This window comes from Hyaena hyaena, unplaced genomic scaffold (genome assembly GCF_003009895.1).
Source record: "Hyaena hyaena isolate Hyena2069 unplaced genomic scaffold, ASM300989v1 scaffold_12, whole genome shotgun sequence".
Lineage (NCBI taxonomy): Eukaryota > Metazoa > Chordata > Mammalia > Carnivora > Hyaenidae > Hyaena > Hyaena hyaena.
This window is the reverse complement of record NW_024080644.1, coordinates 1,796,143-1,822,894: the sequence shown is the minus strand read 5'-3', so window position 1 is coordinate 1,822,894 and position 26,752 is coordinate 1,796,143. Positions and strand designations below refer to the sequence as shown.

Here is a 26,752-nt window from a genome sequence, read left to right as displayed (position 1 = left end):
TGAAAAAGTGGTTTGCGCAATGGGTGCTTCAGGAGTCCTGTGCCAGAGCAACTCACTCTGCTGGGGGGTGTGAGGGGGAATTTGAGACAATGGGGGGAAGTGCATATGTACATAAATCTACCATGTAGTAATTTCTTACTCCTTGCAAAGCACTTTCATGCACTAGCCCTTGAATTTCAAACACCTTTTGAGACAGAAACGATTTTTAAGTTTATCTATCACTCCAGCCAACGTGGGGCTTAAATCCATGACCCCAAGATCAAGAGTCACACGCTGTTCCGGCTAAGCCAGCTAGGCGCCCCGAAACAGAAAGTGTTTTTCATCTTACTTGATAGACAAGGAAACTGAGGTACTGAGATGTCAAGTAAGTGCCCCCAGTCACACAGCCTGTAAGCAGTAGAGCAGGAATCTGAACTGCGGGTTCTAGGATCTGCAGTTTCTAGGCTTTTGTCTGCTCAGCTGCCTCTAGGGATTGGGGTGTGGGGGTGGTGCAAATCGTATATTTACCTCAATATGGGCCATCAACTTAACATTGTCTGGGAATGTAAGGAAGTGAGAATGCAAAAAAAGTTTCCCTGGTTTCAGCTTTTCCTAACCCTTTTTAGGTCACTTCAAATAAAATTTGCAAATGACTGCGTGTGAAGAAGATATGCAAATAACTGCTTAGTGGAAAAGTCCTTTGGAGTGCTCTGAAAGTTGGCTCATTTAGCTACCTCAAGTGCGCATATCATTCTTTTTCAGAGTGAACGTGTTTGGAGACAAAGCTTTGTATGTTTCCCTGCTTCCTTTCCAATTTCAAATTCCAATTATAACATATTGATTAACAAAACATTCTGGTGGTTTGAACTGAGTATGCCTGTGAGCAGGGGTTAATTGAAAATAGGAAACTGCTGTATATTTTAATTCTTTTAAGTATTCCCATGGCAGTACCCTGTATGTTGGCTTTACTGAAAAGAAAAAGAAAGCCCAGAACCAGGGATATCGGTACATCCCACTGTTGCTGGATGCAGTTTGAACTGTCAGAACTATCACCTTTGAATCTGTTTACCCTGGTCTATATGAAAAAGAAGCTGAAGCCAAACCAAGCAGAAACACCTCACTAATGCGACATGAGAATTCACGAATCTCAGGGCCAAAAGGGACCTTAAAGATCACTAAGCTTAATGGTTCTCAAGGGGGCACTGTGGAAATCTTTATTTTTGGTTGTCACCATGACTAGCATGGCTACTGGCATTTAGGGAGCAGGGACCAGGCATGCTAGATATTCTACAATGCTGGTCAGTCCGATACTGCAAAGAATCGATCCGCTGGACACTCATGTAAGTGAAAAACTAGTTCATCATGATAATAAAGGCTAGAACAGTATTTTACCTATAAACAAAAATATTTTTGCGCAGTTTTCGATACACACCGAATTCTCTAGCATTGTAAATACTTTAACAATGGAGAAAAGATTGTTTTGTTTCAAACATCAGCAAGACTTCATCATTTTGAAAAAGGTCACCAATGGCAATGCTGCTCATGGTACTTGAGTTGCAAAAACACTTTCAGTTTGCCTTTGTGACTGCGCTAGGCAGGTGTCTATCATGTTAGTGTCCTTGTGCAGGAGCATTCACATATTAAAATCCATTGTTTTATTATCATCATTTTGTTTCTATTCTACAGCGAGTTAGCGTTTTTTGAAATTGTGTGCTGTTAGGTTTAGATTTCATTTTCTAGGATTTGTTATTTCGGCACGGCTAAAAGGGGAGTTAACAAACAGTAGATATAAAAAGGAACTGAGTCTTTTTTACAGGGTTATGTAGTCAAGCCAACTCCTTACATAGATGAGGAAATGGAGACCCAAAGCAGGTAAGTAACTTGCCCCAGGACACAAGTGTTAATATTATCTCCCTATCTGGTCACAATTTCAGTTTCAATTTTAAAAATTGTAAAGGGAGAGAAGTTACGTGGTAATTTATGTGAGAAGTCCGAGCTATTTGAATTCTGGCAGCAGAAGCCCCTTTGAGGGATGGTGAAAGACCACGTATTATTTGTCAGTCCGGGGGTTAGAAGAGAGGGGGACAAACGTTTCAAAGAACCACGTATATACGCGGCTGCTCACTTAAAGCCAGAGTCGAGACTAGTCAAGACATTATCTTCTATTTAAGGGCTTGTGGCACTCAAACAAGAACTAGGGGTGGCTTGCTTCGGAGAGGGCTACAGGAAGGGGGTCCTCCTGCGGCAGAAACCTATTTCCTCCCATTCCTCACCCACCGCAGTGGCCTGAGGGTCACCCCCACTCCAAGCCGATAACGCCGTAGCATTTCCTCCCGCAGGCCTTGCCTGAGCCCAGCCACAAGACGCTGCCGACTCCCTAGGAGAGTCGTTTGCAAGCCCCAGGGTCCCCTAGCTTTGGGGGAAGCAGCGCACCGGAGGCCGCCGGCCCTCAGCCGCTGAACGTCCCGCGGGAGGAAACTAGGGGCTTAATGTAGCCGTTGTTCCCACGGAGGGCCGGGGTCTCGGGGTCCCGGGAGGGTACGCAAGCGACGGCTCAAGTTCAGCGCTTGATTGTCTCATTGTTTCCTCACCGCGGGTGGTGGGAGAGCGCAAGGAGCGCAGCGCGCTCGCCGTCAGGAGGGTGGATCAGTAGGGGCTATTGCGTTCCTAGGCGGCGCCCCCGCTGCCTAGGCAACCAAGCAGTTAAGTGTCCCGCCACAAGCACAGGTCCCCAGATCACCTCCACTACCACCCCGACCGCAACCCCGGTCACCATTCCGCCCTCCTTCCTCCTCCTTTCCCCCCTCCTCCTTTTCCCCTTCTTCTCTCCTCCTCTGCCCCTATTCCCTCTCCGGTTCCCTCTCTCTCCACCTCTCCCCGGCACTCCGCGTACTCAATTCAGGCCAAGGTTTGCTCCACAAAATGGCCACCGTGAGCGACACCTGCGGTCACGTGACCCGATGCCCTCCCGGCTTCGGGCTTTCTTTCGCCTAACTCCGATTTTGAGGAGCCCGCCCGCGGAAGAGCGTGGGCTGACTACTTCAGAGAAATCTCCAGACATCTCCAAGTCCAAGGACTGAGAGAGAAAAGAGAGCGAGCGTGCAGTTGAAAGAAACAGCAAAAACTGGGGGCATAGGGGAAAAAAAGGGAAAGAGGCCTAGGTTAAAACTTAAGACCTCCTAGCAGGCGCAAAAGGGGGACACGACGAGTTATCGCGAGATCTCAAGAACTCAAAGACTTAGGCTAGGGTGTTAGCGGAGAACAGGAGAACTGAAGCTCAGGCGAACTAGGGCAGCATTTGGCGCTCTGAGCTCTAAGATAGAAGGAGCCAGGGACGGGACTGCTTAGGGAAATCACGCGAGGTTTGGACTAAACGAACGCGCAGTAGCTAGGCAGAAGTCACAACGACAGGAGGGGTTCGGGTGTGAGAGGGAGGGGATACGTCTTACGTGCTGACGTAACAGCCATTCAAGTGGGTATATTAGATCCGTGGCCGCGCCGTGCGTTCCAGAGCCGCAGTTCTCCCGTGAGAGGGCCTTCGCGGTGAATCGAACACAGTCGCTTAGCAGCAGAAGACTCCGAGTTCTCGGTACTCTTCAGGGATGAGTCATGTGGCGGTGGAAAATGCGCTCGGGCTGGACCAGCAGGTGAGTTGCAAGGAGCCTACCGGGGTGGTTGCTGACCTAACTTGGTTTATGGCGCAGCGCTAACTGGCACTCTTAGTTCCCACCTCCTGGGTACTTCGGGCTGACCAGTGTCAGTGATTTGTGGCTATGGAGGAACGGGGAGGCGGTAGGAATGCTGGTTATGTTTGTCTCTCGGGCCGGGGCCCCGGTTTGGCCCGCGGTATTGTCCCCGGACCGAGCACAATGGCGGCTTTTGTGTGTGCGTGCGCAGGCGGGCGGAGGGGGAGGGGGTGCGCGCTCCTTCGCGGAGACGCGCACGCGCGAACCTCTACTGGTCAGTGACCCATGGGTGGGTGCGGGGGGGGGGGTGCATGGCGCGGCAGTGCGCGAATTGGAATCTTTTTGGCCTCGAGAGTTTTCGACTCCCTTTGCGCTCGCAGCCTGGATTCCTGTCCAGAGACCCTGCGGCCTTCGTGTGTTTGTGTGTGCGCGCGCGCGGAACGGCCGTGGTGTGTGTGTGTGTGTGTGTGTGTGTGTGCGCGCGCGCGTGAGAGAGAGAGAGCATGAGGGACGCAGCCCTGGAATGTGGGAGGGGGCGGCGCGGGGGGGTGGCTTTCGCTCGGGGTAATGGCGGCGGCCTTCTTTGTGTGGGGCTGGGTTCCTGGGCGGCGCTGCGGCCCACTAGCGGGAGAGAGCGGGCCACGGGCCGGCGAGGGTCTGGAAAGAAGGATGGAATGGGCATCTTGTTCCTCCTGGGCTTCCTTCCGCAGGCCTTTTCGCTCTAGCCCGGTTTCCGCAGGGGCCATCGCACGTCGGGTGCCGCGGCCGCTGAGGCCGCGTTTCCGGAGTGGAAAGTTTTGTGACGCAGAAGATTCGGGGAGGAGTGGGGAGGGGAAGGGAGGGAGTAATGGGTCTCTGCGTGTGCTGGAGCACTGGGCTCTAGATAGAGATTGAACGCGGTGGCGAGACCTCAGGGAGGTTAGAGACCTGATGTGGCCCCTTTTCTTACTCCACATAGTGTGCGGCGAATTAGCCGCCGGCCGCGCGCTGTTTTGGGTGGTACCACGGGTTGTATGACTGTTCCCGTGTTAGTGACGTTTGATCCAGGAATCGGCCGGAGGAAAAATACCCGGAATGTAGCTTGGGAGAAATAAACAGTTTTGTTGTTGACTTGTTGCTGCCTGTGAAGTGAGATTGTGAAATAGGTCAGAGCTCTGGGTCTGTCCTCTTAACTGGAATCCCCTCTTCTAAGGGTTTGGGGTGTAGATTAACGGAGGATGGGCTTTGGTGGCAGGAAGTCTGTTATTCCTCTGCAGTAGAGGTACCGTGCTACAGATAAGTTTTTCAGTGGGGGTGTTTTGAGACCTTTAAGTAAACTTCTGCTTACCCCAAACCCCAGAAAAATCCCGAAACAAAGTTTAGTGACACAAATTGATAGTAGCTTTTAATGCAGTCGTGTCTAATATGTTTTTTTTTTACAGATTTTGCGATCTGTTTCTTTGGGAATGGTTTTTTCTTTCATTAATGAATCAATTGTGTTAAATCCTTCAAATTGCTGACACGTCATATGTTGAACGAAGCACATAGAAAATCTGTTGTCAACAGCACAGCCTATCTCTATTTTGAACATTTTGTATATAGGTGGTCCCGATTTAAATAGATTATAGGCCGGAAGCCTTAGTCAAATTTGTGATACAATTAAATATGTAGCCTCGTTAGAATTAAGCAGCAAACAAATTGATAAAATTGCAAGAGTGTAATCGTCAGTTACAGTATCCTGCTTTATAGTTCATGTTGTCAAGTGTAAAACTAACAAAGGTTATATTAACAAGTGTAGAAGGAGTTTTTGTTTTTCTTCCTGTTTACAGCTATCAGTCGCTTGAATAACAAAGTATTATTAGCGTTTTTGCTAATACAAATTATGGAGGCGAGATGCCTAAAATGCTTATACTTTTTTTTTCTTAAGATTTAGCCTCTCCTTCCAGTTTTCAGTGACTCCATTGATGATGCTTACAATTTGACAGTTATCAGTCTTGAGCTTTTAACAAAAGACTTCTACCACCTTTGCAAACAGGTGGCATTAGTGCTGTGTGATGTAGTCTTTTGTGGTTTTAAAGTTTCTTTTGACAGGTGTAGTTTTTTCCTGGTATTACTTAACAAGTAGTTTCTGGTTAGTCATTACAGAATGCGATGAACATAGCAGGTCTTTTTGTAGAATGTTGAGGCTTTGAGCCTCCAGTGTAAGGGGATGAGTAGAAATGGAGGTTAAAGAAAATGAAATGTGTCCTCTTTAAAAGTATTGAATGCCAGTTGTGCCACTTATGTCCAAAGTCTTCTGAACTTAATCTCAATCTTAAAAATTGGAGAGTGGTAACTACTTCACAAAGTTGGGTTTCTTTGTTGTTTTTGTGTTTTGTTTTTTTTTAAGTTTATTTTGAGAGAGTATGGGAGGGGCAGAGAGGGCTGGAGACAGAATCTGAAGCCGACTCCACATTGTCAGTGCAGAATTGATGGCAGGGCTCGAACCTTGAGATCCTGACCACCCAGGTGCCCCCAGAGAATTGTTCTACCCTACAGTGCTACCCTAATTAAAAAGACTTGTGCAATGTTTAGAGATAAAAGAACTAAGAAATGGTCAATTAAAATTTTTGTTCTGTTTTTCAGGTGTGCTTTATAGGCTTAAAGTAATTCTAAGCAGAAAGTTGATGGTATTGGGAACATTTGTCAAATATGATGGGAGTAAAAATGAATCCTTTGCCTGTGTCATTTTAAAATAATTTTTAATTTCTTGGAGCTTTTACTTTGGAAAATGTTACAAGGAAAATTCATTTTGAATTGAATGACTTAAATTTGGACCAGTTTCTATAGGATAACACCAGCATCTTAGTGTGCTGCTTTCCATGGTATAAGCAGTTTGTGCTATTTTGTGTTGGCTTAGACTTTAACACTCTTCAAAATGCATTCTTTGTTAACATTAAGAGTTTTCATATCAGCCCCATGAAGCAGGCAGTGCAACTAGTGCTAGTCAATGTTAGAGGGAAGGACTACTTTTCTTTTCGTAATATTTCAGCACACAGGTGGCTAACCATTTAACTCTATTCTAGTTTGCTGGCCTAGACCTGAACTCTTCAGATAATCAGAGTGGAGGAAGTACAGCAAGTAGTAAGTAAACCATTTTATGGATTTCTGAATATTAGAGCTTTAATAACTTAATGGTCCATTGGACTTATTTTAAAGCTTAAGAATTTCCCTCCAGTTTTTATTGTGTAGGGTTATTACTTAGTGTTACGTAGAATTATGTAGTATAATTAGTGGTCAATCTAAAGCATTGTGGCCTTTGGGTAATAATAAAAGGGACACATTTTCTGAGTAAAAATAATCATTAAAAAGAACTTGATAAAACACAAATTATCTTTGGAAGAGTTTGATTATGTCCATTATGAATCCTGAACCCAGCTTAGAGGTAGTGGGAATGTGTTTATCCCTATTAGAGTGAATCTACCAGAATTAAATTCGATAAAAGGAACATTCTTTTATTTTTAAGTTTATTTGGAGAGCGAAAAAGCGCAAGTGAGGGAAGGGCAGAGAGAGAGAGGAAGAATCAATCCCTAGCAGGCTCCTCACTGTCAGCACAGAGCCACGTGTGGCGCTCAGCTCACGAACTGGGAGATCATGACCTGAACTGGACGCTTAACCCACTGAGCCACGCAGGTGCCCCAGTAAAGGGAATATTCTTGTTCATCAGCTACAGCTAACCCTTTCCTGTGAGGAACAAGAGACTTCCTGATAGAACAAGGCTATATTGAATCTTGAAGTGGTGGTTAGGATTTTAAATGCTGAATTGCATCATCCTCTGGAAAAGAAGTTAGATACAAAAATTTTATTTCTTTTTATTTTTTTCAGAGAGTTTTGTTTTATTTGAGACTTGTTAGAGATTAGTATTAAGATGTAGGAATTTTTTACTTGGCAATAGACCTGCTTCGGGTCCCTTAGGTCAGATCTCTTCCTATTAACAACTCCCACCAAAAAAGGGGTGGGGGATGTGTACAGGCTGTAGGGTCTGGAAGCATTTTTTTCATTGTGTTAGGTGGTAAAGGACATGGCCTCATTTTTAGGCAAGAAAGGCCTCATTGGGCACAAAGTTCCTTGGTATTATTTAGATATCACTTTGTCATGCTAAAGATCTCTTAGGAGTGATCATCCTAATAGAGATCTTTAATACTTAGTTCAACTCAAAAGTGGAAAAGAAAGTTAAATTGCAGATTTATTAGTAATAAAGCAGGTTGACTTTCCTTGGATATATATATTAAGTTGCTTTTGCTTCTCATCCATTATCTAGGCTGTATTTCTTGCCTGCATACTTCTATAAGCAACGACAGTTGACTGTAGACTCAGCAAGCCCCAAGTTAAAACTCAATTCCTTGAACTCCTCTCCCCATTGCAGTTTTTCTTTAGGTGTGTTCTGTTTTGGAACTTACCAGGTTAGAAACAAAAAAGCCTCTTAGTGGCTAATTTTTCTTCCATAGCAGTTTTAGGTTGTTAACAATAATGCTTAATGTGGTAACTGTGTTTGACAGTTCTCAGATAATAGCAGGCCTTTAGGAAAAAAATTGTGTTGTATTAACCACTAGTAACAAGTTATATTTATTTTTGTGGGTTTCAATGATTAGGCTCCAGGTCAAATTTTTATTTACCAAATTTTTTTTCTCCTAACCTCTCCTTTTAAAGTTCTTTAAAAAAAAAAAAAAAAGCAATAACCCATTTAAAATAAAAGTAGATTTGTTCCTCCTCCCCATTTCCAAGTAAGTCAGATTGGTAGGCTAGATATTACTTTTTTTCCTAGGACTTTTTTTTTTTTGTTTTTAAGTTTTATTTTTTTCTTGAGAGAGAGCGAGCACGTGAGCAGGGGAGGGGCGGAGAGAATCCCAAACAGGCTCTGTACCATCAGTGCAGAGCCCGACACCAGGCTTGAACCCATGAACCAGGAGATCATGACCTGAGCTGAAAGCAAGAGTCAGATGCTTAACTGAGCCACTCAGGCACCCCCAGGACCGTCTCTTTAATAGCACAGATTTCTGTAAAAAGCTTTGTTTTGGCATTTAATTTTCTATTCTTTCTCTTAGAAGGACGCTATATTCCTCCTCATTTAAGGAACAGAGAAGCTACTAAGGGTAAGTCTTTCGAGCAACTTGGTAGACCTAATTCTTGTTGTGTTTAGAAGTCAGAGCCTAGGGGATAATGAGGCACTTTGGGAAGTCTGTAAACATTGTGGTCTCCTGTGCCTCTGTCAGAATTGGTTCAAATATTACTCTGGAGAAACTCATCTAAAGTCACACAGTGGAAAATTCTCTATTTCTTAGGTCAGATTCTCCTGGCCAAGGGCATGGTTACATACAATTTTAATAGTGTTGTACTTTGTGTTTGTAATCATTCATATCATGATTTTAATTTGAAAAAGGTGAGTGGGTGTCCTACTATGTAAACCAAATTGCATGGTGATGACCCAGTTATTTCTGTTTTTCAGAGCTGTCAAAAGAAAGATGGTTTATTGCAGAATAGGTAACAGATTATAGCATTGGACATACTCCCAGTAAGTTGGGAGTGATTCTCTGGTTTCATCCTCTTGCCCTTAACTGTTTTATTTGAAAAGTTTTGTCTAAATTGTATCACAACACCTTGTCTTTTCTGGTTGTGTTTGTTATGTAGTGATAACTAGTAGGTACCTCATTATGGGACAATTGTTTGGGTGTTGTATATTCTGTAAAATAGATTATCTGAAATTTGGAGGAAAAGTGAAGGTTTGGAAAACTAAAGGTCAAGAAGAAAGATAATAAAGAAGGCAGACTTGGAAGGGTGCAGAAGTCCATAGGAGCATGTAGTTTGTTTGCTGTTATTCTTCCATGTGCATATGCAGTCTATATATATATTAGCTTCACTGTTCCTGGCAATACATGGATATAAAATCTGTATTATAATTTCTTAACTATCCTATCACTATTTTTAGTTACTGCAGAGTTTATTGTCATGTGTTCTCTCGTTCTTAAGAGTGTTCTAGCTGAAATTTGCCCCCCACTCCCACCCCCAACGTATATTTAGTGCTTTTGCCTCTTCATTGTAGTGACAGTTCAAAGGGAAGGGGCAGTATCACAAGAGGTTTTAGAACTGAAAGAACTCTTAGAAATCTAATTCAGCTCTTGATTGCTTGCTCAGGTATTGATCACCTGGCTGGCTAATGGTAGAGGCATAAGGCTGAAGGAAAGTAACTTAACTTGTAAACGATTTTTGTTGTGATAAGTGCTACTGAAACTAGTTTAAACCTTTTCACTCATCTTTAAACTCTCTACCTCTTGGCCTAATTTACACCTTTCTCATTGCCTCTTGAATGGTTATAGTTGTACCCTAGGAATCTATCTACACTAACAGTGTAGGGATGAAGATTTTTCTGTCTCTTGGCTGTATTTCATGTGAACAGAGCATTGTTCTACTTTTTACTATTGAAACTGGAAAATAATGTATTAAGTCAGGTAATCTGACACCTTTAGGAATGTCTTAAATATCTCTGAAGAAACATTGAAACAATAACTGTTTTCCAGTAAACTTGTTTGTGCCTATAAAATGAAGGTAATTAATTGTGGTCATATAACTATATCATAATCATTGCTTATAGGCAAAGCTATTGATGTTTTTAAATGTGGTATTCATTTAGAACGCTTTAGACTGTTAAATTGCTTGGTTTAGTGAGCAATAGTTTCTAGTGGAGAAAATCTAAAAAATTTTGTGTGCCATTGTAAACCAGCTCTAAATCTTGGTTCTCTTCTGGTACCATGATAGGAATATTTCCATTGTCCTTCCAGTTCACAGAGCTAAGATAAAATTAGTGGAGGGCTTCAAATTCAGAAATCTAGGTATTGTAAATTTCTATTTAATACAATAAAATGGGTTTCCTTTTTTTTTTTTTTATTGAAGGATTCTACGATAAAGACAGTTCAGGGTGGAGTTCTAGTAAAGATAAGGATGCATACAGCAGTTTTGGATCTCGTAGTGATTCAAGAGGGAAGTCTAGTTTCTTTAGTGATCGTGGAAGTGGATCAAGGGGAAGGTATGTGATTTTTATTGATCTTTTCACCTTTATGTATATGCAATTTAGGAATTGGTCTTTAATTTGATAAGTACTTGTTCTTGTACTCTTCCCATTAAGTATGATGCTTTTTTCCCTTAATAGACCCCCTGTTTGGATGTTAAGCATTATATCTGTGTAATCATATTTTCTTAGCTATAAGAGGTCTTAACTAAATTGAACTTGTTCCATAGAAATTAGGTGAGAATAAGAACGTGCCCCTGGGCATAATGAAATCAGTTATTTTTATAATTAATCTAGTTTTATTTATATTTAAAGCAGTAAGTTTATTTAGTGAATGGCCTAATTTGGTTGAGATTTTTGTGGATATTCTTTATGACAATTTTTAAACACCTTATATTTTTGATTACACAAGTGGTGAACTGACCTCATGCGCCTAATAGCTGTGGTTAGTCCTGTGTGTCCTGATTTTTCGCAAACAGGCTTAAAACTAAAAACATCTTAATTCAGGTAAGGATTATTTTCTACCTTTTATCCAAAGTCTGTCACACAGGTGAATTGATTGTCCTTTTAAATGACATCCTAGTATGACTGGGACAATTGATATTTGGTGTGCTATTTTCTTTTTCCTATCACTAAAATATATTTGGATGAGAACTTTAAATCAAAGTACAAGTTATGTGCTGATACCAAATATTTAAGACTTGGTTCTTAATTTCAGCATGTATGAGGCCTGTGTTGGCTGTATAATTTTATAGAAATCAAGGCTACTTATTTTAGAACGTAAAAGCTGTGTAAATAATACATTTGATCTGATTAATTAGAGGGTCTTATTGGTCAAATAAGAGTGAGCAAAATTGATGTCCTTGAAGTTAGCCATAATGAGTAATTCAGCTTCTCTCAGGAATCGTTGTAGAGTAGGTACAGTAATCTGATAATGGTTAAATGATATTCTGATTAGTTGCTTATGCTATTCAGGTTTGATGATCGTGGACGGAGTGACTATGACGGCATTGGCAGCCGTGGTGATAGAAGTGGCTTTGGCAAATTTGAACGTGGTGGAAATAGTCGCTGGTGTGACAAATCAGATGAAGATGATTGGTCAAAACCACTCCCACCAAGTGAACGCTTGGAACAGTAAGTTTTTGAAATGTATGTTAATTGCTGTAAAGCCTTATTAGCTAGTGTAACAAACAAACTTGAAATGTTTTGATTTTAGGGAACTCTTTTCTGGAGGCAACACTGGGATTAACTTTGAGAAATACGATGACATTCCAGTTGAGGCAACAGGTAACAACTGTCCTCCACACATTGAAAGTGTAAGTATTTTTGGTTGACTTTTTTAATGTTTTATTTATTTCTGAGAGAGAGAGACAGCGTGAGCAGGGGAGGGTCAGAGAGGGAGATACAGAATCTGAAATAGGCTCCAGGCTCTGAGCTGGCTGTCAGCCTAGATCCCGATGCAGGGCTCGAACCCATGAACCGTAAGATCATGACCTGAGCCAAAGTCGGACACTTAACCCACTGAGCCACCCAGGCGCCTCTTGCTTGACTTTTTAAGACAGAAGAGGGAAGTGTAAATGTTCTCATAGCACATCAAAACAAGGTGGGCTTCCAGAAACCAAATATAGATCATGCCTACTTTTAGTAATTCTTTAGTTACATTAAAAACCTGCCTCATTGATTTGTGAAAAGGGAAAGATAGTGTTCAGTGTCACCATTACTAATAATTGGAAATAGAAAATGGGTCAAATGTAGGAAGACCCCAGATTTCTTCAATGTAGAGTAAGCCTGGGGACTGATTTTCCTTAAAATATAATGTAGTTTTACTTACAACAGCTATCAAGTACAAATCAGGTGTTAGGGTTTTTCCTCCCCATTATCGTTTTAGTATAAAACAGAAATAGCTCTCGGATAGCATTTCTAGCAATATAACCCCGTTGAATTTCTTGACAGTTCAGCGATGTTGAGATGGGAGAAATTATTATGGGAAACATTGAGCTTACTCGTTATACTCGCCCAACTCCAGTGCAAAAGCATGCTATTCCTATTATCAAAGAGAAAAGAGACTTGATGGCTTGTGCCCAAACAGGTAAGTTTACTTGGTAAAAGTAAAAAGTTGTCAAAAATACCTTAGTTGGGTTTACTCTTGTAAAACTAGTACCAAAAAAACCCCACACAGGATATCTAAGTTCTGTGGGGAAGCTTGAGTCCCAGATGTAGCCTAACTGGTATATTTTGATACAGATATGGAGTAGCTGGCTGGTATTTCTTGTCTTAGACCTTTGGATTCTATTATCTTTAGTGTTCTCATTAGGGTGTCTTGGGGATCCCTGTAGAAAGCCCTTAGCCTGTTAATTGTTGAAACAGGGTTAGATTATTGTCATTGTGCAATGGTGGGAAATTAGCACTGTAACTTTTTTTTAAAAAGTTTATTAATTTAGAGAGAACAGGAGCAGGGGAGGGTCAGAGAGAAGGGGAGAAAGAGAATCCTAAGCAGGCTCCCCACTGTCAGTGCAGAGCTCAATGTGGGGCTCGAACTCACAATCGAGAGATCGATAAGAATGATCAGAATAGTCTGATTCATAGGATTGTGGCCAAGGGAAAGAAAGGTGCCTTCATGGTAAAGGAGTACCTCCCATCTTTTGGGAATGGGGATAGTTCTAGCCTCTAAATTGAGTGCAAGCTTTGCTATATCTGTGAGTTTGACCAATTTGAAGGGGGGTGGCACATTTGCAAACACAAATGCAAAAAAGTGAATACTACATTGTTATTGATCAGAGTTTGGTATACTTTCTCTGTAAGAGAGTGAAATAAACATTTTTGATTTTATGAGCCACATAGTCTCTGTTGCCAATCTACTCGTTTCTGCTGTTTGTAGTGTGAAAGGACCTATAGACTGCATGTAAATGATTGGGCCTGGCCGTATGCCAGTAAAGCTTTATTTACAAAGATTCATAGGGCCTTAGTTTGCTGACTTCTGTTACAGATGGGTCAAAGAAGTCATTTCTTGGTATTTAATAAACTGTTAGTTTTTAGAAAATTTATTGGGGTATAAAAGTAAACCACTAATTAACTAGTAATGGGGCAGTTAAAAAACTGTCCTCTACCAATATTTATTCAAAAATAATAAGCAGGTCTTTCTTTCTCTGAATATGCTTTCTCTTAAACAGGGTCTGGAAAAACTGCAGCATTTCTTTTGCCTATCTTGAGTCAGATTTATTCAGATGGTCCAGGCGAGGCTTTGAGGGCCATGAAGGTAAATATTTGTTATGTGGGGCATTATTTATTCTTTTTAAATAAACTTTATGCCCAGCCTGGCGCTTGACCTCCCTACTCCGAAATGTAGAGTTGCACACTGTACTGACTGAACCTGCCAGGTGCCCTGAAATGTGCCATTATTGTAGAACTTTGTAGGTAGCTGTTGAGAACTTTCTAAATGGCACATCTACTTATTCCAAATTATTTAATGAAAAACAGTTTTCAAGTATAATCTAAACTACAGAAGGGAATTATGCTGTAATAGACCTTTAAAAGAAGATGTTAAGAGTTTAATTTACAAATTATTTCTTAGGAAAATGGAAGGTATGGGCGTCGCAAACAGTACCCAATCTCCTTGGTATTAGCACCAACTAGAGAATTGGCAGTACAGATCTATGAGGAAGCCAGAAAAGTAAGTACACGTTTCAGGGATTATTGGCTTTCTCGTTGATACATGTGAAATGTTTTATGATTATGAAGAAGAGTTGGCCTTGAAGTTGATAACAATTTCTTTGCTTATAGTTTTCATACCGATCTAGAGTTCGACCTTGTGTGGTTTATGGTGGTGCTGATATTGGTCAGCAGATTCGAGACTTAGAGCGTGGATGCCACTTGTTAGTAGCTACTCCAGGACGTCTAGTGGATATGATGGAAAGAGGAAAGATTGGATTAGACTTCTGCAAGTATGTTAATTTTTAAGTGCATAAAATGTAGTATTTTTTAAATTGCTGACCATTAGCTTTGTAGTATTTACTAGCATTGTTTAAGTTTTAAGATCCAGAAGTGATTTATTTTAGTGCTCTTTTATGAGAAGTTTACTAATTGTAGTTTTAATGTTGAAATATCGGTGACCTTTTAGTAGAGGTTGAGAATGACTGGACTGGGACAGAGTCAGAAGTAGTAAGAGCTAGTTTTGCTGTGCTTGTGAATGATTTATTTTGCGGCACAAGTCCTGTGCGGTGTCTTGTGTACGTGTGTTAAATCCTGCAGTGTGAGGAATTTAACCATCAGTGAATATGATTGTATGTAAATAATAGCTGTACTAAACTTATCTTTTCTCAAATTCTAAACTGAATGTTTTTATGACAGATACTTGGTGTTAGATGAAGCTGATCGGATGTTGGATATGGGGTTTGAACCTCAGATACGTAGAATAGTTGAACAAGATACCATGCCTCCAAAGGGAGTTCGCCATACTATGATGTTTAGTGCTACTTTCCCTAAGGAAATACAGGTATTGTGTGATGCTGCAAGTTTTATTTACTTAAGGAATTTGTTGGCCTCAGTAGATGAAGATAATTCTTTTCTTTCAGATGCTTGCTCGTGATTTCTTGGATGAGTACATCTTTTTGGCTGTAGGAAGAGTTGGCTCTACCTCTGAGAACATCACACAGAAAGTAGTTTGGGTGGAAGAGTCTGACAAACGGTCATTTTTGCTTGACCTTCTAAATGCCACAGGTAAAATTAGAAAACTTTTAGTGTCACTCTGGTGGTTTAGGTAATGGGACTCCATTTGGCTCACCTTTATTGCTTTTCCTCTCCATTTAAAACTTCCTGTTAAAGTCTATTTATTTGCCTCTGTTTGGATGTTTACTAAACGTAAAGAGAACTAAGACCCTATTAGTGACAAATACTTGGGTAATTTTTCACAATCAGGCAAGGATTCGCTGACCTTAGTGTTTGTGGAGACCAAAAAGGGTGCAGATTCTCTGGAGGATTTCTTGTACCATGAAGGGTATGCTTGTACCAGCATCCATGGAGACCGATCTCAGAGAGACCGAGAAGAGGCCCTTCACCAGTTCCGCTCAGGAAAAAGCCCAATTCTAGTGGCTACAGCAGTATGTATAGTAAAATCTTATTTTCAAGTTGCCCATGTTCAGCTTTGGCTTTAAGTGCACCCTGTGTAACAAAAATTACTTTCCAGGTAGCAGCAAGAGGACTGGACATTTCAAATGTGAAGCATGTTATCAATTTTGACTTGCCAAGTGATATTGAGGAGTACGTACATCGCATTGGCCGTACGGGACGTGTAGGAAACCTTGGTAAGTGTTTGGTTACTTGATGGGCTGGTGGTAGTTTTTCAGTGGAATACATGTGGCAAAGAGCTTTTCAGGATCTTACACTTAAGAACTGTATGACCAGGGGGTGCTGTTAAAGTCTATCTCTGCAATATAGAAGTGACTTGTGATCTCTTTTTAGTGTTCTACTTAATAGTCTGTGTAGCAGTGTAAGAATTCTATGCTTTTTATGGAAGACTTTAATTTATGTACTTTTTGGGACTGGTTTAGGCCTTGCCACCTCATTCTTTAATGAGAGAAACATAAATATTACGAAGGATTTGTTGGATCTTCTTGTTGAAGCTAAACAAGAAGTGCCATCTTGGTTAGAAAACATGGCCTACGAACACCACTACAAGGGTAGCAGTCGTGGACGGTCTAAGAGGTGAGGCATATGGGTGGCATATATAAAGAATGGGGGTGGGTGCTGTGTCCAAAGTTAACTTTTCAGGTACTTAGTGGAATAGGCTTCATTTCTTTAGGTTGCCTGGATCCTTTGGGTAAGGGGTGTTAGAAGGGGTTGTCAACAATGTTCACGCGAGCCGTTTATGGCTGCAGCCTTTAATATCGCATTAGGGAAAACGGGGCTGGATGGGGAATGGTTAGAATCCAAAATTCAGGAACTGACCATCACCATTGGGAGTTTTAAACAAGAACTGGCTTATCTGATGGGATCTTCTCTTCCTTCCAATCACCAACACGGTTCTGTTGCAGCAGTAGATTCAGTGGAGGTTTTGGTGCCCGAGACTATCGACAAAGCAGCGGTGCCAGCAGTTCCAGCTTCAGCAGCAGCCGCGCAAGCAGCAGCCGCAGCGGGGGAGGTGGCCACGGCAGCAGCAGAGGGTTTGGTGGAGGTAATGTTCATTTTTAACCTCCTGTCCTCGGGGAGGGCTTCTTCCTTGTAGTCCTCTTTTTCAAAGCATAGTTAAAAACACTAGGGAAGTCCAGGCCCAAAGACTGCTTTTCATAATTTGACATCAAAGTACTTAAGGAAGGGAATGGTTGTATTTAATAGTGGATGACTTAATTAATTTCTCTCTTTTTTAAATCTCTCCTTAGGTGGCTATGGAGGCTTTTACAACAGTGATGGATACGGAGGAAATTATAACTCCCAGGGGGTTGACTGGTGGGGTAACTGAACCTACTGTATAGTAGGTCACCCTGCCAAACAAGCTAATATGGAAACCACATGTAACTTAGCCAGACTATACCTTGTGTAGCTTCAAGAACTCGCAGTACATTACCAGCTGTGATTCTCCACTGAAATTTTTTTTTTAAGGGAGCTCAAGGTCACACGAAGAGATGAAAGGAACAATCAGCAGCCCTGTTCAGAAGATGGTTCGAAGATTTCATTGCTGTAGTTTGGATTAACTCCCCTCCCGCCAACCCCCATCCCAAACTGCATTTATTAATTTTGTGACTGAGGATCATTTGTTTGTTAATGTACTGTGCCTTTAACTTTAGACAACTTTTTATTTTGATGTCCTGTTGGCTCAGTAATGCTCAAGATATCAATTGTTTTGACAAAATAAATTTACTGAACTTGGGCTAAAATCAAACCTTGGCACACAGGTGTGATACAACTTAACAGGAATCATCGATTCATCCATAAATATTATAAGGAAAAAACTTATGCGGTAGCCTGCATTAGGGCTTTCTGATACTTGCAGATTGGGGGAAAACAAACAACAAACGTCTTGAAGCATATTAACAGAATTAGTTTCTAATGTGGCAAACTGTATTAAGTTAAAGTTCTGATTTGCTCACTCTATCCTGGATAGGTATTTAGAACCTGATAGTCTTTAAACAAGCCATTCCAGTCATGATGAGGTGATGTATGAATACATGCATACATTCAAAGCACTGTTTTCAAAGTTAATGCAAGTAAATACAGCAATTCCTCTTTCAATGTTTAGGCAGATCATTAATTATGAGCTAGCCAAATGTGGGCATATTATTACAGGGAAAGTTTAAAGGTCTGATAACTTGAAATAGGTTTTTAGGAGAATTCATCTACTTAGACTTTTTAAATGCCTGCCATAAATGAAATTGAAATGGTAGAATGGCTGACCACAGCAATGACCAGCCCTCATTGGGGCCCTGGGTGATTTTTGGTCTAATAACGCATGCTAGTGTTGATGTTTTTTGGTCAAGAGGGTATGAACAGGAAGAATTAATGCAGCAGGCTTTATTTTAAATGCCGATTCACATTACTCTGTTCAAGCTGCGTTGAGATGTTAAACTGGCTTACTATAGACTTTGTAAAAATGGCTCCAGAAGAGTAACAAACTGAAATCTTTGAGATCACACAGGTTGGAAATATGTACATAACTGCACAAGGTGTCAATTCTGCTATACAGTGCAGTTGTAGTCAGTTTTAGTTGCATAGGTTTCCATTGTATTTATAGTCTGTTTATGCTAAATCTGGCCAAAGATGAGCATTGTCCACCACTAAAATGCCTCTGCCACTTTGAATTCTGTGCTAATTTTGTGGCCAGAATGCGGTGATCAAAACGCTCAATCTTTTTACAGTGGCATAGGAAGACGGCAAAAATTTCCTAAAGTGCAATAGATTTTCAAGTGTATTGTGCCTTGTTCTAAAACTTTTATTAAGTAGGTGCACTTGACAGTATTGAGGTCATTTGTTATGGTGCTATTTCAATTAGTCTAGGTTTAGGCCCTTGTACATTTTGCCCATAACTTTTTACAAAGTACTTCTTTTATTGCACATTCAGAGAATTTTATATATATGTCTTGTGTGCGTGTCCTTAAACTTCCAATCTTATTTTGTCTCTTGGAGATTGTTGAACGCAGCTTGTCTAGGAAGGGGATGGGACTAGATTCTAAAAATTTATTTGGGACCATGGGAATAATAGTTGGGAAGAAAACTATTTGCACACGACAGATTTCTAGATACTTTTTGCTGCTAGTTTTATGTAATATTTATTGAACATTTTGACAAATATTTATTTTTGTAAGCCTAAAAGTGATTCTTTGAAAGTTTAAAGAAACTTGACCAAAAGACAGTACAAAAACACTGGCACTTGAATGTTGAATGTCACCGTATGCGTGAAATTATATATTTCGGGGTAGTGTGAGCTTTTAATGTTAAGTCATATTAAACTCTTAAGTCAAATTAAGCAGACCCGGCATTGGCAGTGTAGCCATAACTTTCTGATGTTAGTAAAAACAAAATTGGCGACTTGAAATTAAATCATGCCAAGGTTTTGATACACTTGTCTTAAGATATTAATGAAACACTTCAAAACACTGATAAGTGTCCAGATTCTCAGATGTTTGTTGCGTGAGTTTTGTTTAGTTGTGTGTATTTTTTTTTTTCAGTGAATGTCTGGCACATTGCAATCCTCAAACATGTGGTTATCTTTGTTGTATTGGCATATTCAGTGACTTGTACATTCAGCAATAGCATTTGAGCAAGTTTTATCAGCAAGCAATATTTTCAGTTAAGGTTTCAAAAATCACATAAGAATGGATTTAAACTTGCTGAATGTAAAGATTGAACCTCAAGTCACTGTAGCTTTAGTAATTGCTTATTGTATTAGTTTAGATGCTAGCACTGCATGTGCTGTGCATATTCTGATTTTATTAAAATAAAAAGTTGAACTGCACAGTCTCCTTTGTTGTTGTCAATTGTGGTTTATTATTATAGGTGAAAATAAAGTTGTGCTCTTGCCTGAAGAATTGTAAGGTGTAATTTTTTTGGTTTTGCTGTTCAGTACTAATTTTGAGATGCCTCTTGGGAGACAGACTGAATGATGCTGTAAGAATTTAAAAGATGAAGTTGCTGAAAAAAAAAAAAGATTGTTGGAATAGAGGGAAATCTAAGGAAGGTCCTTATGTGGAGGTACAGCATTGTATTGCACATCAGTTTGTACTTTGGGAATCTCTTCTTCCGTTCTTTGAAACACGATTTGAAGGACATTCAGACAGTGGGAAAATGTTGGGTAAAAATCATGGATTAGTAACCCAAGTGACGGTGGATGCTTCGGGATCCAGAATGTTAGGTGGTGGATGCCTGGCTCGTTCAGTCAGTATGGCATGCGATTCAGGCTCTGGGTTGGGAGTTCAAGCCTCACAGAGGACATGGAACCCACTTTTTAAAAGTGTTTGGGATTAGGGTGATAGAAATGTCTGGCATGGCTACCCCTTTACTCCCTTCCGTTTCTTTGCTGGCCTCCCGTTCCTGCACATTGCTGCAGGCAGCTGCTACCAATTAATGGAGGGCATGCGAACTGGAACTGAATAGACACCTTATAAACAATTAGATTGTGCCATATGAAAGGACCTTTCTGTTTTGGGGGTCAAGCATGGTTAAATGTTGGCAATTGCCTGTGATTAAACCTAAGGAAAGTACTCGATTAAGCTTTTCGAGTTCTTTGCAGTATGATTAAGAGCAGTTTCTTTTTTGGTATTCTTGATTCTGGACAGTTACCATTGTTCAGTTATTCATGATCTCAAAGCAGCAAGCCTATATTTGTAGGTCAGAATTTTGAGTCCTAATATGCCATATTAGTTTTGGAGACAGGAAAGAGGAAGGGAAGTAGTTTATTGTGGAAAGAGGGGCACCTGGGTGGTCAGTCAGTTGAGCATCCAACTTTGGCTCAGGTCATGATCTCGCATCAAGCCCCGCATTGGGCTTGCTGAAAGTGCAGAGTCCGCTTCAGATCCTCTGTCCCTTTTCTCTTTGCCCCTCCCGCACTTGGCACTTCAAACAAAGTATGGAAAGGTTATGTTAGGACAGCTGGATGGAAAAGCTAATGGAGTGAAATTGGATTCTGAGGATGGTTCAAGGTAACGGGGTGGGGGTGGGCTGAGTGCCTTTGTGGCTCTGTCCGTTAAGCATCCAACTTTGGCTCAGGTCATGATCTCCCGGTTTGTGAGTTTGAGCCCCTCCTCAGGTCAGGCTTTGTGCTTTCAGCTCCGAGCCTTGGGGCCTGCTTCGAATTCTGTTTACCTCTCTGCCTCTCCCCCACTCGTGCTGTCTCTCTCAAAAATAAACATTAAAAAAAAAAAAAAGGAACACAAGCTATCTGGGAAGACTAAATTGAGATTATTTCTAGTCTAGCAGTATTGAAGATGATAGTAGTCAGGTTTATTTGCATACTGTTAATTTTTGTAGTTTATAAATAGTATGTTTAAATATATACTTACATGCTATTTTCACACCCCCCCCCATTGTTTTGGCTTTGGTAATGGTTTGTTAATCATCCCTTGGCTGAATTTCAACACACAATTCTTTTCAAAAATGACTTCTAGAGATCACGTTTGAAAATGTTCAGTGTCTGCATGAACCTATATAAATGTTTTTTTTTCTATGATGGGCGGCCATTTCCCTTGCCCCTGTGCTCCTAAGTGACCTGGTTAGACCCATCACATCACAGGCTTACTCTTTGAACTAAGATAACTGGATGTTGACACTGGTCTTATCTGCCTTCCCATTGGAAAGCAGAAATCCCATTCACTGCATTTTAGGAATATCTTGGGCTTTTTTCTCTTCTCACTGAACACGATTCTTGGATATGTTGAAACTTGCTTTGCTTCATATCTTGTCCTCATTTCAGTTGCTCTAGTTTTCAGCATGTTTGGTCTAGTTCTAATGTGGTTTCCTCTATAGTGACTATTCTCCATTTCTTTCCTCGTTTTCGTTGTTGATTTTTTTATCCGCGAATTTTTCCCACCTATACCTGACTGGGCTGTCTTCAGGATAATTCTGAAATAGGATTCTTTTGACACCGGACACTATGTTTAATTATAGCATAGAAGAATATATCATGTCCTGGAAACCTGTTTATTATGGGAGAAAACACCATAGAACAGATGAGCACATTAGCTTTAAGAGGAGGCGATGTCTCAAAACAGGTGTTAAACATAGAATTACCACATGACTCAGCGATTTTAGTCCTAGGAGAATTCTACCCAGGAGAAATGAAAACAAGTTGACAGCTTGCTGTTTGCATGCAAACATTCGTAGCATTCACAATAACCCAAGAGTGGAAACCACCCAAATGCCAATCAGCTGTTGGATGGACAAACAAAATGTGTATCCATGGAATGGAATGCTGTTTGGCAATAAAAAGAAGGAAGTACTGACGCTATCTCAATCCTCTGGGGACGTGACCATATCCCTAATTTCCTTTCCCCTCTTCAAAGGATCATTATTAGGTGGGCCTGTTAGTACTGTGACACATGTCTGTATTCTGACTTAAGGTTTTCTGTGGATGTCTATCCAGTTTCAGTCCTGATTTTATTGTGTTAGCAGATATGGGCATGGTTTATAATTTGAGGGTTCCTGTTTTCCACGTTACACTGAAGATGACATTTTGCTTTTTTTTTTTTTTTTTTTTTAAGTATGCTCCATGCCCAATGTGGAGCTTGAACTCACGACCCTGAGATATCAAGAATTGCGTGCTCTATTGACTGGGCTGGCCAGGTGCCCCGACATTTTACTTTTTTAAGAGCTAAGTAGAGTAAAAATGCCTCTCCCATCTTTGGAAGAAAGGACTTCCTCATTCTTCCTTTTTCACTCTTCTTTTTTAAATTTTTTAAATGTGCTTTTGAGAAAGAGACAAGAGTGTGAACAAGGGAGGGGCAGAGAGAGGAAGACACAGAATCCGAAGCAGGCTCTAGCCTCTTCTGAGTTGTCAGCACAGAGCCTGATGCAGGGCTCAAACCCAGGAACCTCAAGATCAAGACCTGAGCTGAAGTTGGAGACTGAGCCACCCAGGTACCCTCTTTTTCACTCTTAATTCTACTCCATACTCCCCTAGATTCTCAACAGCCCATCTCATTTACCTGACATCAATGGATTAGTTGAATGCAGAATGGTCTCTGAACCTCTATTCCTGACCTAGTCACCTGATAGGAACTAGTGGGTCATCTGGTAGATATTTGGAGTGCCAAGGTTGATTTAGGGCTCATTGAAAAACTGGGGCCTGGGGCACCTGGGTGGCTTAGTCGGTTAAGCGTCCGACTTTCGCTTAGGTCATGATCTCGGGGTTCGTGGGTTCGAGTCCCGCGTCGGGCTCTGTGCTGACTGCCAGCTCAGAGCCTGGAGCCTGTTTCAGAGTCTGTGACTCCCTCTCTCTCTGACCCTCCCCTGCTCACGCTGTCTCTCTCTCTCTCTCTCTCTCTCCTAGAAATAAATAAAACATTTAAAAAAAAGAAAAAAGAAAAACTGGGGCCTGCTGAGTGTTGGGGAATGTGGCAATGAATTCAAATGTACTCTTTGTCCTCTTGGAAACTAGTTTTTCTTTTTCGGTTCCCCAACATGATGTTGCAACAGAAGAATCTGGGAAATGATTCTATGGCAACTCTCCTAATAGAATCCATCCCTGGGGTTCACTCAGGAATGTTTTGCAATTGCCTTTGTTTTGAATTTCCCCAGGCAATTCTGATGCAGCAAACTTAGGTACGGACTCTGCTGTTCTCTACTCTTTATCATCTGTTCTAAAACTTCCAATTACCATGATGGTGTTTCAAGTACTTCATGGCAGAAGCGTCTCTATATTCCAAATTAAGATAGATACTGCAATCAAACTAATGGTGGTCTATCAAGTTGGTCCTATGGTGTGGTACTAGTCTCCCTTTGCAGTTTTTAACTCATTACCCATACCTTATACTGTAGCTGAATATGATGCTATTGTGCAGACACATCCTGCAGTCTGCCTTTGCCTTAGTTTTTGTTCACCCTGTTCCTTCTAACTAGAGTTGGAGCTGAATATTTAATTTTATAGATAGTACTCAGAATACTGAGCTGCCACTTACAATTATTAGTGATATAGAGAAAATACTTGCTCTAATGGGTTGAGGAAGGAGTAGGTTTCACACTGGCGTGTGCAGAATGAGCTCAACTATTTGGAAAATACATAGAAAACTAGAAGGATGGGGGTGGGGGAGAGGGGAAGGGGGGTGATGGGCATGGAGGAGGCCATTTGCTGGGATGAGCACTGGGTGTTATATGGAAACCAACTTGACAATAAACTAAGAAAAAGAAAGAAAACTAGAAGGAAACCTGCAAAAATAGTGATGGTTCTTGCTTCTGGTTGAAATGAAGCGATTTTCTGCTGCTTCATTTCCTGCACTGAGCAAGTTTTATACAATTATATTTTCTAATAAAAAGTAACTTTTTCATTGTTTTAGTCTGAAATGATGATAAATTCACAGGAAGCTGTGAAATAGTACAGAGAGGTCATGTGTACCTTTCAAGCAGTTTCCCCTGTTAGTAACATCTGGCATAACTAGTACATCAAAACCAGGAAATTGGTATAATCCACAGACCTCATCCAGACTTCACCAGTTTTGTGTTGCCGTGCACGTGCGCGCGTGCGCGCGCGCGTGTGTGTGCGTGTGTGTGTGTGTGTGTGTGTGTGTGGTTCTAGGCAGTTTTACCACATGTTGATTTCTATAGCAACCTCCATAGAACTGTTCTATCACCACAGTCTCCCTCGAGCTACCTCTTTATAGTCACACCTGCTTCTCCACCCTGTCGCTAACCCCTGGCAACCGCTCATTTGTTTTCCATTTCTAAAATGTCATTTCAAAATTGTTAACATAAATGGAACTGTGCAGTATGTGGCCTTTTGAGATTGGCTTGTTGTCACTCAGCAGAGTGTCCTTGAGAGCCGTCCAAGTTGTTGCAAATAGTTTGTTTCTTTACTGCTGGGGGGTATGGATGCTCCATAGTTTGTTTATTCAGCTGTCAAAGGATAGTTGGCTTGTTTGCAGTTTTTGGCCATTACAAATCAAGGTTGCTATGAACATTCATGTACCGATCTTTGTGTGGACATAAATTTTCATCTTTTTGGCATAAATGCAATTGTTGGATCATATGGTAAGTATATGTTTACTTTAAGAACCTGCTAACTCGTTTTCCCGAGTGGCTATACCATTTTACATTCCCGCCAGCGATGCATGAGAGGTCCAGCTTCTGTGCACCCTCACCAGCATTTGGTATTGTCATATTTTATGTTGGCTGTTCTAATTGGTGCGCGGTGGCATCTCCTTGTGGTCTTAATTTGCATTTCCCAACGGGCTAGTGATGTTGAACTTCTTTTCATGTGCTTATTTGCCATCCTTATGTTCCCTTTGGTAAATTATATGTTTGTGTCTGTGGCCCCTTGTAAACTAATTTATTGTTTTTTATTGCTGAGGTTTCTTTTAAGTTATTGAAGTGTAGTTGACATACCATGTTACATTAGTTTTGGGCATTTGACAGTTCTCTACATTACACAGTGCTCACCATGGTAAGTGTAGCTACCCTCAGTCACCATACACAGTTATCACAGCATTATGACAGTATTCCCTAATGCTGTTACTTTTCATCCCCATGACCTATTTATTTTATAACTGTATGTTTGTACCTCTTAATCCCCTTCACCTATTTCCTCCATTTCCCTCAAATCCCTGCCCTCTAACAACCAGTAGTTTTCTATATTTATGAGTCTGTTTCGGTTTCTTTGTGAGTTTTGAGAGTGCTCTGTATATTCTAGGTACAAGTCCTTTGTCAGATGTGTGATTTGCAAGAATGTGTGATTTGATATTTTCCCAGTGTGTGGCTTGTCTATTCACCTTCTTTTTATTATTACTTTAATTCCAGTGTAGTTAACGTATAGCATTATATTAGTGTCAAGTGTACAATATAGCGATTCAACACTTCCAGTGCTCCTCAAGATAAGTGTACTCTGGGATGCCTGGCTGGCTCAGTCAGAAAAACATGTGACTCTCAGTCGGTTAAGCATCCAACTTCAGCTCAGGTCATGATCTCGCGGTTCGTGGGTTTGAGCCCCGCATCAGGTTCTGTGCTGGCGGCTCAGAGCCTGGAGCCTGTTTCGGATTCTGTGTCTCCCATTCTCTCTGCCCCTCCCCTGCTCATGCTCTGTCTCTCTCTGCCTCAAAAATAAATAAAACTATAAAAAAATTAAAAAAAAAGAAAGAAAAACATGTGACTCTTGATCTCAGAGTCATGAGTTCGAGCCCTATGTTGGGTGTAGAGATTACTTAAAAAAAAAAAAAAAAGGCAAGTGTACTCTTAATCCCCATCACCTATTTCATCCATCTCTCTTCCCACCTCCTCCCTGCTAACCCTCTGTTTTCTATAGTTAAGAGTCTGTTATTTGGTCTCTCTCTTTTTTCCCTTTGTTCATTTGTTTTGCTTCTTGTATTCCACATGAGTGAAATTGTATGGCATTTGTCTTTTTCTGACTGTCTTATTTCACTTAGCATAATACTGTCTAGATCCATCCACACTGTTGCAAATGGCAAGATTTTATTCTATTTTATGGCTGAATAATATTCCTTTGTATGTACCACTTTATCCACTCATCTATCAATGGACACTCAGCTTATTTTTCTTCTTAACCAGGTCTTTTGCAGAGCAAACATTTAATTTTTTAAAAGTTTTTATTTATTTTGAGAGAGAGAGAGAGAGAGAAAGAGCATGAGAAGGGGAGGGGCAGCAAGAGGGAGAGAGAATTGCAAGCAGGCTCTGCGTTGAGCCCAAGGAGGGGCTTGAACTCATGAACCGTGAAATCATGACCTGAGCCGAGATCAAGACTCAGATTCTTGGGATGCCTGGGTGGCTCAGTCAGTTGGGCATTCGACTTCGGTTCCGGTCATGATCTCATGGTTTGAGAGTTCAAGCCCCTCATAGGGCTCTGTGCTAACAGCTCAGAGCCTGAAGCCTACTTTAGATTCTGTGTCTCCTTCTCTCTCTGCCTCTCCCCCACTTGTAC

General features: G+C 41.1%; 1 protein-coding gene across 2 annotated transcripts; it reads left to right on the top strand.

Moving 5' to 3' along the window:
* The first annotated feature begins 3,099 nt into the window (after positions 1-3,099).
* Positions 3,100-19,635, top strand: DDX3X (DEAD-box helicase 3 X-linked). 2 transcript variants are annotated; one of them, XM_039256674.1, is made up of 17 exons: positions 3,100-3,626; positions 6,710-6,767; positions 8,729-8,776; positions 10,572-10,704; positions 11,662-11,820; positions 11,903-12,002; positions 12,640-12,775; positions 13,857-13,942; positions 14,258-14,356; positions 14,467-14,627; positions 15,034-15,178; positions 15,258-15,402; positions 15,601-15,782; positions 15,869-15,986; positions 16,233-16,386; positions 16,716-16,855; positions 17,061-19,635. In XM_039256674.1, the coding sequence occupies exons 1-17, from the start codon at positions 3,582-3,584 to the stop codon at positions 17,138-17,140; spliced, it is 1,989 nt and encodes a 662-aa protein (XP_039112605.1). In that variant the 5' UTR covers positions 3,100-3,581; the 3' UTR covers positions 17,141-19,635. The 2 variants fall into 2 exon arrangements, with proteins under 2 accessions (XP_039112605.1, XP_039112615.1); XM_039256684.1 differs by having other exon boundaries at positions 3,468-3,626; positions 16,719-16,855.
* The last annotated feature ends 7,117 nt before the right edge of the window (positions 19,636-26,752 follow it).

Bases quoted from the DNA above. Each gene is read 5' to 3' on its own strand.
- DDX3X (XM_039256674.1), top strand. From the start codon at position 3,582: ATGAGTCATGTGGCGGTGGAAAATGCGCTCGGGCTGGACCAGCAG. The intron at 6,768-8,728 runs GTAAGTAAACCA...TCTTTCTCTTAG, and splicing joins TGGAGGAAGTACAGCAAGTA to AAGGACGCTATATTCCTCCT. The intron at 10,705-11,661 runs GTATGTGATTTT...TATGCTATTCAG, and splicing joins GGAAGTGGATCAAGGGGAAG to GTTTGATGATCGTGGACGGA.